Source organism: Sinocyclocheilus grahami, unplaced genomic scaffold, assembly GCF_001515645.1.
Source record: "Sinocyclocheilus grahami isolate Dianchi unplaced genomic scaffold, SAMN03320097.WGS_v1.1 scaffold873.1, whole genome shotgun sequence".
Lineage (NCBI taxonomy): Eukaryota > Metazoa > Chordata > Actinopteri > Cypriniformes > Cyprinidae > Sinocyclocheilus > Sinocyclocheilus grahami.
Genome location: NW_015506052.1, coordinates 347620 through 360502, shown reverse-complemented (window position 1 = coordinate 360502; position 12883 = coordinate 347620). Strand labels below are relative to the sequence as shown.

The 12883-nt window shown below is 35.4% G+C and overlaps 1 protein-coding gene across 1 annotated transcript in view; it reads right to left on the bottom strand.

The window, feature by feature from the left end:
* The window catches only part of LOC107563407 (astrotactin-2-like), a 299199-nt gene that overhangs the window by 96939 nt on the left and 189377 nt on the right, over positions 1–12883 (bottom strand). The window contains exon 11 of the mRNA XM_016248278.1: positions 2305–2455. Coding sequence (XP_016103764.1) covers positions 2305–2455 — 151 coding nt within the window. The remainder of the gene's footprint in view (positions 1–2304; positions 2456–12883) is intronic.

The following is a 12883-nucleotide window of genomic DNA, read 5'->3' as shown; positions in this document are numbered from 1 at the left end:
GTTTTCATTTTAAAACGCATAACTTTTGCAACGGTTATGCCTGTTGTTTACACTACTCCAGCGTTTTTTTGAGGTCGAAAACAGAGATGTTTGAAAACACTGCAGACCCTGCTTTAGTTTGAAAACTCCGCAGTTGCATTTCAGTGTAAACCGAGCAAAACGGAGACTTTTGAAAACGATGGTGTGGCTGCCGACATTCGCTCTGCGTATCCTTGATGACCGTGTAAACAATATCATGGTTGTACCCATAGATGTGTATAGGTAGATTACCCATTCGACCGCTCCAAGCACGTAGACGCATCTGTCATCTAAATAATAGATCATCTACCTATACAAATCTATGGTTGCACCTGCATAAATGGTCATGTGACATGCATTTTCAGTTGTGTAGTGTGGACGGAGATTGTTTCTGAAACGCAGTGGAAAAGCCAGTGTAGACGAGGATCGTTTTCATTTTAAAACGCTGTTTTAAAACGAAAACGCACTAGTGTAAACAAGGCCTTCATGTAATATCAAACAATACAGCTAATATATAATCAAGTACTTTCTTTAAAGGGATAGTTCACATAAAAATTTAATTTTGTCATTAATTACTCACCCTCATGTCGTTCCAAACCCGTAAGACCTTTGTTCATCTTCAGAATACAAATTAAGATATTTTTGATGAATTCCGAGCGCTTTTTGACCTTGTATAGACAGCAACAATACTACCACGTTCAAGGACCAGAAAGGTAGTAAGCACATCGTTAAAATAGTCCATGTAACAGCAATGGTTCAAAAAAACAAAAATAACTTTATCCAACAATTTCTTCTCTTCTGTGTCAGTCTTTAACGCGCGTTCACAACAGCTGACACATGAGCTGGCATTTGGAACGACAAGAGGATGAGTAAAGGCCATTGTACACTGAGTCCGAAATTTTCGCACGTTGAAAAATTTATACGAGCTGACACTGTGTCAATCACGTTTACACACTGCTTCCGAAACTTTTGTTCATCATAAACAAATTCCAATCGGGTTTGATTTTTTGCATTTTTCCGCATCAGTAGCAAGCATTTTGAGTGATGTTTTGACAACTCAGAGCCACCATACAAGCTAACGCCAAAATCTAGAATGGCGATTGTCAAGTTCATCCACTTTGTCACGCAGTACAAAGCACTGTAAAGATCCTTGTACAGTGAGTTCACAGAAATTGGTGGTCTTTTAATATCTGGCTCTAGTATCGCTAGCAAAGCATCAAACTGAGCCTCTGACATCCTGAAGTAAACTTTGAATTGCCCATGGTAATCCCGCTGCTCCTTAATAATGAGGGGGAGCTCTCCTTCCTCTCTATATCTCAGGATTGGATGGACCCGATATTTCCTTTCTTTTCCTGTTTGTAAGAAGCGAGAGGACAACAAAATTATCCTCACTGCTTGAAGACTTTCATGCGTGATGAAATTTAAGGATGACAAATACGATAAAATGTCGGACTCCGTTTGCAAGGACCTTAATTAATTACATAATTTTCAGTAGGCTACACTTATGTGAACTTTTATTTCATCAACAGTACATCATATGCGAGATACAGTTGTTGTTTTTTTTATATACTTATGAGATTTAAAGTACACTACACGTGCACATTCAATACAATTAGCACACTTCTTTGTTGCTACTTTTTAGTTTATTTTTCACGATTATTTTTGACATCCATGATGACATAAGAACCAATCATTTTAATGGCAAATCTGACACTTGACAGTCTTATGTTTCATTACAAAAGAAAAGAGTGATTAGGACATTCATCAAAATTTGACCTTTTCTGTTCCCCAGAAGAAATGGCTTTGTAACGACTCGAGCGTTAATGAAAGATAAGAGCATTTTCATTTTGGGGTGAACTATTCTTTTAAAGCAATGCAGCTGATCAGACTGCAAGATCAGTGTCAGACTTTTATTCTTAATAAATGTGTGAGTGATTAAGGCTCATCGTGCTGTGTATGATTGATTCATCCATCAGCTCAGAGTGCTGTGAGCTCATCAATTTCCTTGCTTTGAGCACATCGCACCCCAAAAAAAGCCATTAACCACATTTCCTTGTTCTCATTTCCTTCCTTTAAATCTGCACATGTAACACGAGACAAACTTATCTGCCTGTAATGAAACGTATTTGTCAGAATGCTGTTCTCCTGGAATAAGAGCTTGATAGTCTCAGTGCAGGATGCCAATATGACTCAACAGCCTTCACTTGTGCCATGTTTCAGATAGTTTGAGCTCAGCAAGTCATCAAGCAGGCCGATTTTAGATGATATGTGACTATGGCTACTCACCATGCAGCCAGTCGAGTCCATCCTTCTGTCTGAAACACACTTAAAGTTTTTCCGACATCCGCCGTTGTCTTTAGAGCAATCCCTCACTGGACCAAACGACGCGAGCAGATCGTCCACCGTCTCAAAATATGTAGACATGATGGCCTCTTCCCTAAAAGAAAAAACACAGGAGAGAAATACAATTAAATATCATTAACAAACAAAATAGGTAACGCTCAAAAACATTTTATATTAAGTTTAGAATATTTATGAATTTTTAATGCCTTTGAAAAGCAGTGGCGCCTGGTGGACAATTTTCTATAAGGCACCACCTCCAACACGTTCAGCATACATCCCGTTATGATTTATCGCAGTATAACAAAAAGGAAAAGTATTAAGACTTGAAACATTTTAAATAAAGCAATTTTTTTTTTTAACAAAGATTGAGGATGATTCCCACAAAATAATTTCTGCAAGCTTTTTTCAAGATAAATTATTATTATTATTATTATTTTAATTTTCATAATTCACTATTTATGTATACAGTGCAACATCAAAAACTGAGGGAAAAATATAAATTATGAAATACATTTTAGTTTTTCTATGCATATATAAATAACTACATTTACATTTAGTCATTTTGCAGACGCTTTTATCCAAAACAACTTACAATTGGGGGATACATAAAGCGATTCTTCTTAAAGAGGCAAACAGATACAGGAAGTGCTTGTAATAGCAAGTTTCTAGACATTGTTCAAATAAGTACAAGCTAGAAAGAGAAGGAATAACACCCTGAAAGACCTGCCAGTGAGATAGGATTCAAACCAGCGAAGCGGAATCCATGTGATGCCCAGTGATGAGAGGGCAGACAGGATGATCTGATGATTGACAGTGTCAAAAGCAGCAGATAGATCCAGCAGAATAAGAACTGATGATTTGGAATCAGCTTTTGCAATCCGCAAGGCTTCCGTGACTGACAGTAGCGCAGTCTCAGTTAAATGGCCACTCCTGAAACCTGACTGGTTAGCATCCAGTTTGTTGTTCTGTGAAATAAACAATGATATCTGGTTGAAAACAACTCTTTCGAGGGTTTTTGCTATGAATGGAAGGAGAGAGACAGGTCTGTAGCTCTCTGTAAGTGAAGTGTTTAATGTAGGTTTTTTTGAGCAGTGGGGTTACCCGAGCCTGCTTGAATGCAGTGGGGACTACAAGTCAAGCTGCCATACTGTACCAAACAGGACCTCACGGAGATGCCACTATACCGCCTTAACAGATCCTTTCAGAATTATTAAACAGAACAGAACACAAATAAAAAAACAGTAAATTAAAATATTCTGAATTTGTCGAATGTGGTGATTGAAGGCAGCCAACATGACCAATGAACAGTTCCTGTGTCAGGTACATATATAAACACCATTGACCATTGCAAACTCCTATAAAAACATGTTTCTTCAGTGAGTTTCTATTATAAAACACTTGCCAGACATCCGAGCATACTGAAATGTGCTCATGCATAAAGCTATCAAAGAGCATACATACATGGTTCGTTTATTTGCACATTAATAATGGACTCGCCCGTCTAATATTGTAGGATTGCTGTGGGTCACTGTAATCGTCTTCACCTCCATTACAATCACCATCCATCAAAACTTTACTGTTAGATACTGGTTTGCTTTATTCAGCCCATACAGACTAGTCCTGACTTCATATTCCTTATGAATAGAGGCATGTTTGTTCACCAATCGCTGCACAAGTTAAGGTTGCGTATGATTATGAAAGCACATTAGCGCTAACGCTCCTGGAACTCATAGAGATTGCATTGCAGCACCTGCAGTTCTGAAAATAAATAAATAAAATTGTTTGTATGGAAGTCTAAGAACAGTCTGGCCGATTCTCAGCCAAAGTGAAATTGCCCAAAAAGGGGTGGTGCTCCAAAGAACCAATATCCAGAGGCAGAGCAAACAGTCTAGAATGGTGACAGTTGAGGTTGAATGTGGAAAAACAAAAAACTCTTCCTTTCACACTTTGGTGGCGCATCGCCCTATTGCCCTAATGTAGAAACCGCTCCTGTTGAAAATTGTCTTCTGCTCACCAAGGCTGCATTTGTTTGATCAAAATGACAGTAGAAAAGTGAAATATTATTACAAATTAATGAGCAGTACCTTCAGCTGACACCCATAATGCCCTCCTCTGTCCTCTGCACAACAACGTTTACTCTGAGAGCAGGACATAATTGAAACAGGTGTCTGTTTTGTGGCAGAGACAAACATATAATTTGTCACTATTCATCATTGTTTTTCCAATGAGGATGGAGCACAAGGTCACAAACATATTGTGCTTTGCTGTTGCCATGACACCAGGCCAACATCTGTGGTGATCTATTGTGATTGTGAAAAACATAAACTACAACAAAAAAAAAACTATAGAATGCAGAAGAAATCGAACTTACTAAAACAAATAGATACAGGCATAAGAAAATGTTTATTTTATGCTATTTATTTATTATTATTTATCTCTTAATACATTCATAGACACTCACATTGTAATGAGATAATAAAACAATATGTGAACGACCAAGCAGTTTGTTTTTCACAAATTACAACTGTCAAAAAAGGTGAATCTGATTAGATCTTTATAGCGAGAAAACAAAATCCCAACTATTATGCAACGATATATTGCAACTATGCAAAAACAAATATTCTCTTCCAGTCATACAAAGAATGAAAGGAGCTGAAAATCACCAATGAATCTCAGTAATGCTAATTAGTCTTGGTTGTTTTTAGCCATTTCAACTGAAATTAACATTATTTTAATTGCACATCTAAGTATAATCTACTTGCAACTAATTCACTTTAATGACATGGTTAGGTTTACTTATTGTGAGGAAGTTAATAAACATAATTACATTGTTTTATATACAATTTTAAAGTTGTAAAACACTTGCAGTAATTAAAGGTGCAATTTATACTAGAATGGAATAGATTTGTTTACCATCAAGTTTAGATATTTTACTATATGATTTACATTATACGAGTTTCATGGTTTTCAGATTGCCACTTGCTGTTGCTAATTAAGATTTAAAAAAAAAAGCTAATTAATGGATGGATGGATGGATGGGTGGAACTGTTGTGCGGAGACTGTGTTGCAGTTGTTAGTAGAGATCCAGAGATGTGACGCATACTGTGTCCTTGAATTAGTCTTATTCAAAAATGTGCAAGTAACAAACCAGACTGAATGCTCTTGGGATGAACGCATGTCCAGACACACATTCACAGCGAGTGCTCTTCATTTCAATAGCAGCCCAACCAAACCACATATTTCCATTTAGTCCATATATCCACCATATATTTATATTTTTTTATTACTGACATTATTTCTGTGGAGGTAGACAAACACACAACAATATAAGAATCAAATAAATCAGAAGTTGACCTGAGATAACATGTGCATGTCTGCTGATCAGACCAATGTGAATTATAAAAGATCAGCTTCCTGCCGTCCAATACAGCTACTGATTCTCTGCTCACAGATGATTCATGAAATTACTCTCAGTGGAAAAATAAAAACAGAACAGTTGTTGACTATGTTTTCTATGTCAGTCACAACCAAAGAAAGCTGCAAATTGGAACAGACTTGTAAACAGTCTAAAATCTGGCTTATGTTGCTGGAGAGAAACAGTAAAATGAAGCTTGAAAGACAGATAGCGAGACAGAGAGAGATCCAAAGGTGGATGATGTATTACAGTAATGAGTATCTAAGGAGGTCCACTTTAGGAATACACAGCTGTGCTCATAAGTTTACATACCCTTTGCAGAATGTGCAAAATGTTAATAATTGAAACAAAATAAGAGGGAAAATTGCATGTTATTTTTTTTATTTAGTACTGTCCTGAATAAGCTATTTCACATAATAGATGTTTACATATTCTCCACAATTCAAAATAATAACTGAATGATTAAAAAATGACCCCATTCAAACGTTTACATACCCTTGAATCATAATACCATGTGCCATTTCCTGGATGATCCACGACTATTTTTATATTTTGAGATAGTTGTCCATGAGTCCCTTGTTTGTCCTGAGCAGTTCAATTGCCTGCTGTTCTTCAGAAAAATCCTCCAGCTCCTGCACGCTCTTTGGTTTTCCAGCACTTTCTGCATATTTGAATCCTTTCCAACAGTGACTGTATGATTTTGAGATCCATATTTTCCCACTGAGGGCAATTGAGGGACTCATGCATAACTACAAAAGGTGAAAACATACTATTGACATGAAAACATGTACTATTAACTACTTGTTTATTAGCATGCCTATTATTAACATATTGGCAAAGCACACATTAATGCCTTATTCTGCATTTTTTTTAGATCCCCTAATCTTACCCCATACCTAAACTTAACACTAAACTTACTATTAATACGCAGACAATTAGAAGTTTATTGAGGCAAAAGTTGTAGTTAACAGTTAAAATTAAATTCTGTGTTTTTCTGTCAATATGGGGTGCTGTGTGTACATTAATGAGGAAAATTTTTTTTTTAATGATTTTAGCAAATGGCTGCAATATAACAAAGAGTGAAAAATTTAAGGGGGTCTGAATACTTTCCGTACCCACTGTATATATATATATACACACACACTCAAAAAAGTTACTAACATGTGCATTTTAGGGAAACTGATATGTGCCATTTAGGGATTTTAGCTTTGTACCTGCCCCTGTGGCAGCTTTGTACCCTTTTTTCTGAGCATTTAAAGATATGACAATGTCTGAATGTGTACAGAATGACAATTTGGAGGGGAAAATGTGTTTTGTCATGGAAGTAATGTCAAATTTTTTTTTCTTTCTTTCTTTTTGGATGAAATCAATGTGACCTGGATATGTTTTCATGAGATTCATTGACAAATGATGTTAGGTGATCATGTGTGTGTTCATGTGTGTCTTCAGCTGGCCACAGTGGCACGTGCGTACAGTACATAATAAGTGTGTTTCTGGCCGGCTGTGTGGAGCAGGTGGACGTCTGCAGCCATGACAGTCGCTGGGGTGATTATTAGCGGTCCTCACAGGCCAAACTTCCCCTAACAAGATGGAACATGATTTCCCATGGTAAGGGCGCTGGCATTGCCCACAGCCTGCCTGCTCGCATTACATGTCAGCCTAACAAGCTCTGCAGACAAACACACAGCAGCATTACAGCTGCGGCTGCGACTGACACCAGCATTAACAAGCAATTACAGCTCATTCAAAAAACAATACAGGTCCATGAATGAAATAATGACTGTATAATGCATTATTGCTAATCACTATTCCATTTCATATGAACCAATTACAAGGGTTACTCTCACAAAATCTGAAAAAGAAAAAGAAATGTTTAAGTAAATGTAGTTAATCAGTTACAATGGAAACTTATTTCTGCATTGGAATACATATATATATATATATATATATATATATATATATATATATATATATATATATATATATATATATACATAATGTTAATTTTAACTGTTAACTACAACTACAAGTTGCAAATCTGAATATTTCTTACAAATTTCAGTTTACATCGTGCAATTTTATTTATTTTTTTCAATAAGTTTCCATATTTTACATTACTGATGTAGTGCATCCTTTTTATACTTAGGTTGAATTTGAACAACATTATTGGTGCAAATGAAAATCCTCCTAATTAATATTATACTACAAATTTGTTTTATACCAGTTAAGGACTTAACTTTTCTTATTACGGTAAATCATTTTTTTTAAATAGTTGTACTGACTTGAATTAATAATAGAAAATAATCAGTGAAAATAATATTTTACAGTAATAACTAAGTTATACTACTAAGTACAGTGTTATTTTAGTATCATTGAGATACTGTTACAGTTTAAGTCATTTTTGTAGTGTGTTCTTGTCACTTTTATTAGTTTTTGATGTTTCTAAATATGCCTGTATATATTTGTATGCATTTTTATTTCAGTTTATTACATTTTAGTACATAAAGCTGAACTAAATGAAAAAAAGATAAATGTTGCTTTGTAAACTAGCTCGTTTTTATATTTTATTTCAGTTTTCAGTCTTTAGAATCTTTATTTTATCTTGAATCTTGAATCTTTATTTTATTTCAAGCAATATTTCAAGCATTTTTTTTATTTTATTTATTTAAATAGAATCACAATTTGGAATATATATATATATATATATATATATATATATATATATATATATATATATATATATATATATATATATATATATATATATATCACATAACAAGTCTTCATTGAGATCTAAAGTCGATGAACCATTTTTGCATTGCCACCTCTATAGGAGTGGATATGAAACAGGTGAAATATTATAATCGGTATAATTCCTTTGAAATTTTGCTGATTCAATCAGAGGCCGCAGTGGCACTAGATGAAAGCCATTTGTCTTGTGATGCATAGGAGGATGATATTGCTGTGGCATTTCATAACTGTGCCCGCTATTGACAGTTTTAATCATTCTCACCCGCCCCGTTCCTGTGATGTCTTAATTGAATTTGTCTCTGACAGCTGGTGAGCGGCAACATCGCAACAATTCAGATTGCATTCTAATACACACAAGCTCAAACAAACACCTGCCAAGAGACCTGTAGAAATGAAAGAATTGCTTTTTCCCGTCATCTGGACCTCAGGAGAAATGTGAGCTTTATGTGAGTGGGTTGAAAGGGGTGATGGATGACTGTAAGCCCGTACCGCATGCGGAGAGCGGAGCTCTGCAGAGCCGTTTTGTAATTAATGTGAAGTCTGAATTATTGATGGATGCCGGCGGGGCAGAACTGCAGCCCCTTCCTGAAAGGTGGGAGGCTGAGAGTGACAGGAGTCGAGGGTCACATACACCCGGCTAGAGATTCACCTACCTGGACCTCGCATCAGTATATGTCTTCCCACACATAAACCACCACTGCACTGTAAAGCTACATCGAAATGTCAAAAAGTTGAGAAATGCACAAAAAAAATGAGGTGAAGACATCTACCAGATGTGTTTCAATAGATTGTTTAGGTGGATTTAGTCCTTAAATCACATTAAATATTGCTATATTGAACTTCAGCAGCAGCTGCAAGAAAATGTTTTTGCATGTGTGGAGACAGTGAAAGTCTTTAACATCTGGAGTGTCAATTGAAATAAGCCTTCAACTCAATTGTGTCTGTTTGCATAACGGACATGACATCACAAGCATTTACCCTTGATAATGTAAAATAAATAAATAATAAAAAAGTACAACACTAACAACATTTACAACATACAAAAACACTGTTTCAGTCTTTCTACTTAAAATCTTTGCATAATTCAATGCATCACTTGCAGTTTCAATTATTTATATTTAATTATTTGTGAAATTTGTGAGTCAATATTATTTCAAACTAAATCCAACACTGTTCAAAAATGCTAAAATATTAAATATATAAAGATTATTGCAGATTTTACAAGAACACACTACTTTAGTCCTTCTACTTGAACATTTCATGTTTAATTCAATGTTACTTTCATTTATTTGTAATTCTTTGTGAAATGTGCAAGTGACTTCTGAGTGAAAAATGTATACAATCTATACAAAGATTATTGGATATATGCAAATACATTTTTATTTTAGTCTTTCTACTTTAAAATTGCATTGTGTTACTTGCTGTTTCTTTTTTGTAATTATTTGTGAAATTTGCTAGCAATTGCTGAGTGTACATTGTTGAAAATAAATCCTACACCAAAACAGTTCAGTGTATTTACTAATCATGGTTGTCACGAATCCGGTTCATGGACTCCTGTCTAATTGCCACCAGAGGCCACTCTTCCATTATATTGACTCTCTCACTACACAGACTTTCACATGTCACCCCGGACTACATTTCCAATCATCAATTAGACTGATTACACACACAGCTGCAACCAATCAAACACACTTTATAAGTCATGGACTTCATCTTTCAAATCGCCGAGTATTGTTTGCACTTATCTCCCTGTCAGTGATAGCAACATTTCGGAGCCAGTTCCCGGTCCTAGTTGCGAGTTCCTAGTTCTAGTCCAAGTCTAGTCACGTCTTGTTTTCCTGATTGCCTGTTTCCTGATTATTTAGCCTGTCTGTTGGATTACATGTTTGCTTCACCCTCTGGATTATGTTCGCCGACACCACACATGTCCTTGGATTACTCTTTTGTTGTGCCTACAACATACCTGTTTGCCATTGTCTAACCCTCGCCTGTTTCATGACCACATCTTTAAATAAAGCTCTGCATATGGATCCGTACATTTCACATTGTGATTACTCCATTACAATGGTAAGATGAAAAAAAAAAAGATTAGCTACCAATATAGGATACATTTCCAGTAATGACTGTGGAGGTGGAATGTATTATGGGTTGCAAAAGGCTAAAGTGATTTACAATGCAAGTATTTTTTTTGGGACTTCATTAACTTACAATACACTGTGCATTCTACAAAACCAGCTGCTTTTTAGAATAAGGCTAAAATAAATTGCCTGCTATTTTGATTAGAATAAATCACAAGTGATCAAATAGTTGCAAGAAATATTTCATAGTATTTCATGAGGTTCAAATCGGATGCAAAGCACAGCATTCGCAGAAGTAGATAACTCCATGCAGCCACTAAACGACAATAAATTAATGACTTCTTGTCTACAGTGTGATGTTTGTTTGGAAAGCCATCGTCATGGCTGTGTAAGTGTATAGCTGAGGTGCTTTTTGATTCAGCATGTGCCTGAGGTCTGCTAATGAATCAAAGCCTTTGTAATGCCAAGCAAAAATGATTATTGCCAGAACAATCAACACTAGTGGTGTATAATTTACCAATTCCTGATCCCAAACGTCCCCTGAAGATAATAATCAATCCTAAATAGTCAAAAAAGTCTCTCCAGGATCGCTGATTTATTCAAGGAAGAATGACATTCAGTTCATGTTTATTTGCATAGTGCCTTTCACAATAGAGATGATCCCAAAGCAGCTTTACAGAGAAAGTCTTAATGAGAGCGCAGAATGCCAAATATGGCATAGGAAAAGTCCCTATGAATAAATACTAACTAAATATTGAGATTTTCTTTTCCTTTCCTTTCCTTTCCTTTCCTTTTATTTTCTTTTCTTTTTCTTTTCTTTTCTTTTCTTACAAAAGCAGGAGGAGAACATTGTTATTTGACTCTTTTTACGTTAGTGTTAAGCAATCGCTTGGACTAGATGTTGTATTACGCATTAACCTGAGCTGTAAACTAAATACTACTTCTGTTTACTATGCATAATGTCTTATCGTACACATAAAGACATCATTACAGTGATTAGATTTCCTATTGGTGAATATGGTATGCCTGTCTTATTTCAAACCATTTATTTCTTTAGTGATGCATCTACATTGTATGAGAACAAGAAGAATAAGAAGACTTTGTACTTACAGAAGAAGGATTAGTTCATATTTTATAATACTTCTGCAGATTAAAGTTTGCTTATCTAAAAAAAAATAATAATAATCATAATCATAATCATAATAACATTCATAATAATAATAATAATAATAATAATCACCAGTCTCTGGCAACCCATTACTGTTGTGAGAGCTTATTTGATTACTTTGAATTTAACTCAAATAAGTGTGTCTCCAAAGCAAAGTTTCTCAAAGGAGGCGTTCATCTGTACTGCTAAACCACTATACACTATACATTTAAGATAAGTCCTTCTGCTATTTTTCTTGTTTTTCATGGCAATAATTAAAAGTGCTTTTATTTGCTGATTGGCAACCAGCCTATCTTCACTGTTCACATCTCAAATGCTGCGAAGGTATTGTAGCGTCTGGACCACTCAAACACACAATACATATTTTGTTAGCTAGATTTAACAAATACTCTGTAACACCCCAGGAAGCTGAACAGGCCCCTGGTTCTATAGCAATGCTGACACCCGATACATTTACGACCTCCTGGAATTTAGGTGAAGAAAATCGCTTCCTTGCCCATAAGGAAAATCCACAAGGGAAGGACTTTTCTTTGCTAATTAATTAATAGGAAAACCTTTCTTTGAATTGTGTGTGTGTGTGTGTGTGTGTGTGCGCGCGCTCACATAGTTAATGACAACAGTCACCAAGTGATTTGTAAAAAAAAACAAAGAAAACAAACAAACATAGAATTGTTTGGTCAAAAGTGACCAAAGAGGCCATAGATGCAAACAAAGAACCTATACATTTAAGAGTGTAGATAGACTGCACATATGCATTTAATGACACTGTAAGGAATCAGCTCATGGGAAATATGAATAATTAACCATAACTAGTTATAATTAATTATGAATATTTTAGATCCGCTGTAGATATTTAGCTGACCTCTCAGGGTAAACTGTCTTGTCAATTCTAAGAACGTTAATTTCCTGGTTAAGGGAAACTGTACAATTCTACAAAAGCTTGTAGCATAAATCTGCATGATTAAGTGACTCCAGTTATAAGCAAACAATGAACCACGTCAAGTGTGATACAAGTATGGTTTTATTAACTACATAAACACTTAAACTAGTCTAACATACAACATAAACACATAAACTGGTCTAACATCCTACATAACACACACACACACA